The following is a 6000-nucleotide window of genomic DNA, read 5'->3' as shown; positions in this document are numbered from 1 at the left end:
GATAGTGTTTGCACAAGGAGAGCCTGTGAGTGCTGCTCACCGTGACACACATCGCCAGGACTCTTTCAACAACAAATCACCACTATAGCACAAGTAGGGCTTGCAAAGAGAACGCTTCGCATCTACAGGCCGCCCTGTCCCCGAACTCAACACACCTGAGCGAAAGAGGCAGAACACGCATGCGCAGAGCGAAGGCGGTCCTCACGGCGCGGCTACGAGCGCGCGCACGCGGTGGCCAGGCCTTATAAGTGGAAGCGCGCGCCGGCGTGGACGCTGGAGACCCGGCTGGCGGGTTCCGGAAGAGGGCTGGCGCGTGCGCCCCCGGCCTCAGCCATGGCTCACAGGCCGAAGAGGACTTTCCGGCAGCGCCGAGCCCGCTCCAGTGACAGCGAGGACGCCGAGGAGCCGTCTGCTGAACCCGGGGGCCCGGAGGAGCAGGCGGCCTCCGGCCCTACAGAGGAAGGGCCGCCCAGTGGAGCGGGCCGCGCGGAGGTGGCGGACCGGCGTGTTCGGGCCCGGGGCCCTCGCGGCCGGGTGTGGGCGAGTTCCCGGCGCGCTGCGGGGACGGCTCCGCGCGCTGGCGGCGGCTCGGGTGTCCCAGGTGAGGCTGGGCGGCTGGGGAGCCGACGTGACGCGGGCGGGGCGGCGGGAAAGGCCCGCGGGGTGTCCCGGAGCTTCCTGTAACCGCTCCGACCTCGAGCGGTGCTGACTTCTGGCGACCGTGAGCCCGACCGCCCGACTCCGAGCACCCGCTCGCCGGCTGCCCGCATCTCCGAGTCGGGCTCCTTGCGGGGACTGGAAAGAATCCTGTGTGGTTGTGGTTCGTCTGTGTTTGCACCGTAAGGTGAACTCTCCCCAGTTGTAGCTTGAGTGCGGCACTTGCTGTTTATGAAGAACCTAATTGTCACAGATCTTTAAAAAAAAAAAAAAGTTTTCTGATCCTGTTAGGTAGAGGAAAGTTTTGTATACTTTTGGAAACGCCGCCAATTAGTTTTCTAGAAAACACTTAACCAGAGTAAGTACATTAGAAGAATCTAGGGGACTTTTTCCTTTGCTTGTTTTATTTTTCATCAGTTATTTGCAAGAACGCAGATTAGAATGACGATGGATGTCACCAGGTAGCACAGCGGATTGAAGGTAGACTGTACCGTAATGACGGCAACTACAAGGCAGTAGTTTTTTTTTTTAATGTTTTATTTATTTTTGATACAGGAGAGACAGAGCAAGGGAGGGGGAGGGTCAGAGAGAGGAGGAGACACAGAACTGGAAGCAGGCTCCAGGCTCTGAGCTGTCAGCACAGAGCCTGACGCGGGGTTCGAACCCACGAACGTGAGATCTGACCTGAGCCGAAGTCGGAGGCTTAACCGACAGAGCCACCCAGGCGCCCCAAGGCAGTAGTTTTGAAGTACCTTTGCATTTTTAAATCTAGAATTCAAGGAGCATGAAGATGTTTATATAAAATGTGTTCTGGTTAGAATTGGAGTTTAATAAGAATGCAGTTTTCCATTAGTTTTGAGATAAAAATGGCCTCCCCCATATCTATTTAAAAAAGTGGCAGTGACATTGTTTTCCATTTGCAAATCTTGATGTTTCTGCGTTCAGTCTGCTGTGATAAGTTGTTTCATTTGAAATATGAAAAGAAAATCAAGGTATGTGGTGTAATAGGAATACTTAATAGCCTTTTAGATGATTGCAGGTGTTCTGCTTTGGTATTACAACAAAGCTCAACAGTAATTTCTTAAAGGTAAGTTTGCAACATGGTAACTGACACAGTGTTTTTTAGTTTTTTTTATATGCCATTACATTAAAGTCCATTGGTCTGTTTTGCACTTGAATGGAACTTTTGCCCATACGTGACTGGCTACATCATGCATAGACTATTGGAAAGTATCAGTTCACAGAGTTTGCAAATATTGGTACATTTTATTATACAGTATTCCCCCCACCCACCAAAATCTTTTAAGGTTACTGTGTTACTACTGATAATCATCAGTCTTTAAGTATTGCAAAGATGCTCACAGAGCAAGATACGTTTTCCAAAATTCAAGTTTTCACTTGAAATTTCTAATTCTTGAAGTGATAGGCACACCTTTGTCATTTTTGAGAAAATTTGTCGGGTATACGTGTAGAAATAAGTAGAGTTTGTCAGTCATTCCTTCAAGTAAAATGGTGTTGCTCCGTGAAGACCATGGCCAGTTCACCGTGCACCTCCTCACACAAGTGCTTTTCACTGAGAACCAGTGTGTTGTAGCAGGCCCCAGAAGTGCCTTCTACACACTTCCACGTTGTTCCACAGAATATTTAAACGATGTGTACTCAACAGTCAGGATTTAATAAAGTTAGTGACTTTTAATTGCTCCATTGAGGATGGTAAGTGCAACTGGATTTTTTTTTCCTGGCAGTGCATGGTGGTGAACAGTACAGCGGCTGCTACCACACGTCGCTGTCACCGTCTTGATTCTCACTGAGAAGCCAGGAGTTGTACCCACCACTGCTGTTGCTTCATTACATAAATAGCAACAGTAAAATGGGCAGATAACATGCTAATATTGTGACTAGCCTAGTGTTGAACTCACAGGCCTCGGAAAGAGTGCTAGGGACTTCCAGAGTTGATGGGCCATACTCCGAGGACCACTGCTCTGGTGCTCATCCACTTTGGGAACAGGCAGGAGCAGTCATAAGCAGCAAAGAAGGATGTCATCTGTAGTTGTATTCCTTTGTCTTCTAAGTTTTGATCCACAGATTTTTTTTTTTAACTCTATATAGGTCTGTTAATTAAGGGACAGTTTTAAGATTAAACAGTACTATTTATGTAATCTTTAGGTTTTAAAATTTATTTAAAAAATACAAAATAATTATAAACTAACAAGCCCTTTTTTGTCAATAATACAATGAGTTCCTTCAGATTTTGTTCATTCAGTTCTCACAACACCCTATGGGTATTATCTCTTTTTAATTTTTTAAATATTTCATTTATTTTTGAGAGAGAGCGAGTGTGTGAGCAGGGGAGGGTCAGAGAGAGAGGGAGACACAGAATCTGAAGACAGGCTCCAGGCTTTGAGCGGTCAGCACAGAGCCCGATGCGGGACTTGAACCCATGAACTGTGAGATCTTGACCTGAGCTGAAGTCGGACACTCAACCAACTGAGCCACCGAGGTGCCTCCATGGGTGTTATCTCTTAATGTTGTCTCTGCTTAATAGATTATTTGGCAGACTCTCCTTCCCAAAATCACACAGTAGAAGCAAAGAGATTTGTGGTTTGAGACCACAGTGCTCATTACAGTACTACTTGCCACCAGCCATTGAAATATGATATAAAGAGTGTCTAAATTCCAGAGGCGAATGAAATTAGATTGAAAGCCCTCTTCTCCACTTAGTAACTTTGTGACCCTCGACATGTTAGCCTCTCTAGTCCCTAATGTCCTCATCAATAATATCATGTGTTTACAAAATTGCAAAATTCTATAATTGTGTGAAATAGACCTTGTAAAACAGATTTGAGGGCCTACTATATAGTAAGTGTACATTAGTTTCTTTTGTTTTCCAACTTACCACCACTATTTTTCTTTCTTGTTTTAAATATTCCTTCCCTTTTTGTTGTTTTTTTCTGTACTGTTTCCTTTTCTCATTGCATCTTTTAAGAGAATATGAAATAAGTAGATTGTATAAGTAGGGTAAGTCTGTACATTTATTAGATTATCTCTTGGTTTCAGAAAGAATGGAAATGGAGAAAGATCTGTATATATATTTCAAATACTTGGAGAAAATTTAAAACACTGTATTATACATATGCTATATGTTCTGTAAGATTTCGTTGACTCCACTATCTTGATTCTTTGTTATATTCAGAAAATGTCCTGTTAGAATCCAGCATGGTTGATCTTTCAACAGATGAAGAAGGTGAAACCCATCATTCCTCAGAAAATAAAGATGATCAGAGTTTATCATCCAATAGCTCTAGCTCTCTGGAAGAAGAATTTTCATCAATAGGTAGGTAAATTTTGTATTTTGGTTAACTTTATTTCTAATATCAGTATTTTCTACTGATTGTTATTATTTATAACACAACTAATCCTAGTGAAGTATGGGGCAAGTATGTCATTACTAATGATTGTCAAAGTGCCAAAATTGTCTGCTCTTTTCCATTACATGACATGCCCAAGGTCAGACAGCTGGTAAGAGGCAGAGCTAGGATTCAAACCCAGGCAGTCTGCTCCAGAACCTGTGTTCTTAACCAGTGTGCTACACTGGGTGATTAATGCCAGTATCCAAAGAGTGGTAAGAATTTGTTAGTGAGGATGTTTTGGGTACAGGATATAGCAAATATAAAACTCTAGGGAAGACAACATAGCATATGCAGAGAACTAAAAATAGTTGTTGGAATGAAAATATTTGGTCGGAGTGTAAGAGGAATAACAAAAAAAATGAGGAGAGACAAATTGAAGTCAGATAATACAGAGTTTGGGAGAATTATGGAAAATTTTATGCAAATAAATGGCATGGCCATTGTTGTCTTTTAGAAAAGATCAGTCCAGTTCAGGGGTTGGAAAATTACTGCTTGCGAACCAAATATGACCCATCACCTGCTTTTGCAAATAAATGTCTGTGGCTGCTTTTGCACTACAGTGACCATTTGGAAGTTGTAGCAGATATTTGATGAACATACTCTTCTGGTCTATTACTCAAGCTTAAGGGTGTGTAACTTGTGGTGTGGACTCTTGTCAGTCTCATGAAGCCTGGGACCCCTTCTCAGAAAATAAAAATATGTAGTTTTATAAAAGAAACAAATTAACTTTAATTGTTTAAATGCATTTTTAAAGACTTGCAATGTCGTAAAAAGTGCTTTGTCAACATTAAATAACAAGCAGTAGGTCTTGTAATTTTTTTCTTATATAAATTTACAAGGTACAGAAGTACTTAATGATGAAACCAGTATTCAGAGTTGAACCCTAGTAGATAAGTGAAGCATTGTCTAGATTCTCAATAGAGTGCTGTCCAATAAAACTTCTTGGATAATGAAAAGGTTCTGTATCTTCATTGTCCATTACGTTAGCCAGTAGCCACATGCAGCTGTGGAGCTCTTGGAATGTGATTGGTGCAGCTCAGGAGCTGGATTTGGAATTTGGATAAATTCAGGTGGTCACAGTACTGCTATAGAAGGTGGGGGACTAGACCGTAGAAGCCAGTAGTTGTGAAGTGTTGATAGTAATGTCCACCTAAGGAGAAAAGACCATGTTTGCAAATGTGTGTGATAGTTTTTAATTATTGTGACTGAGGTATTGTTGGCCCACAGTGCCCTGGAGACAAATGATAAATGTCTCTCAGAGTACAGGACAGTACAGCACAGAGAAGAATTTCCCTTCTGGAATGTGAATTTCAGAAACACTGAACGTTGAAAACGGTTCTGTGAGGGTTACCTTCTTTTTCTTCTGGAGAAGAAAATATGAAGGAATGTAAGAAGTTTGGAGATTGGTACATAGACCAGGGAGTGCATTTATTTTGTTCAGACAGTGGAACTCTTAGAATGATCCAGTAGTGGACCACTGTCTTGGTATTGTTGTGGATGTAGCGTGTTACTTGTGGGGCATGATACTAACCTCTGTTCCTTAGATAAGACGATATATGTGAAAAATATTAACTTATAAATCTGCATGTTTTTATTATAAAGCAATATGCTAACTTTATTAATTCATCCATGTCTGGCCGGCATCTGCTATGTGGGAACCTTTGAGCTAGATTGTTGGTGTATAGACAAGAAAGGATAATACTCCTGAAATTTTACTTCTTTATTGTAGCATGAGAGAGGATTAGCTTTGTATACGACTATTATCTCCTAGTGATTCCATTCTTGTGATTTGTTAAACCCCACCAAGTCATTTATTTGCAAATACCACTTCCACTTCAAGTATTTCTGTTTTTGTATTCATAAACTTGAGTATTTGAACCTGAGTATATCATCTTAACCCTGGTTTTACAGTAAGTTTCTCGGGACTGTAAAA

General features: G+C 42.1%; 1 protein-coding gene across 5 annotated transcripts in view; it reads left to right on the top strand.

Moving 5' to 3' along the window:
* Positions 1-249: 249 nt before the first annotated feature.
* Positions 250-6000, top strand: part of GCFC2 (GC-rich sequence DNA-binding factor 2) — a 44243-nt gene continuing 38492 nt past the window's right edge. For all 5 annotated transcript variants that reach the window (XR_003907913.1, XM_029937684.1, XM_029937685.1 and 2 more), the window contains exons 1-2: positions 250-601; positions 3851-3991. Coding sequence is in view for 4 of the 5 variants with exons in the window: in XM_029937684.1 (XP_029793544.1) it covers positions 334-601; positions 3851-3991 (409 nt within the window). In the remaining variant the exon portion in view is untranslated. The remainder of the gene's footprint in view (positions 602-3850; positions 3992-6000) is intronic.

The sequence above is a fragment of the Suricata suricatta genome, chromosome 4 (assembly GCF_006229205.1).
Source record: "Suricata suricatta isolate VVHF042 chromosome 4, meerkat_22Aug2017_6uvM2_HiC, whole genome shotgun sequence".
In the NCBI taxonomy this organism is placed as follows: Eukaryota; Metazoa; Chordata; class Mammalia; order Carnivora; family Herpestidae; genus Suricata; species Suricata suricatta.
This window is presented reverse-complemented; position numbering and strand designations above follow the sequence as displayed.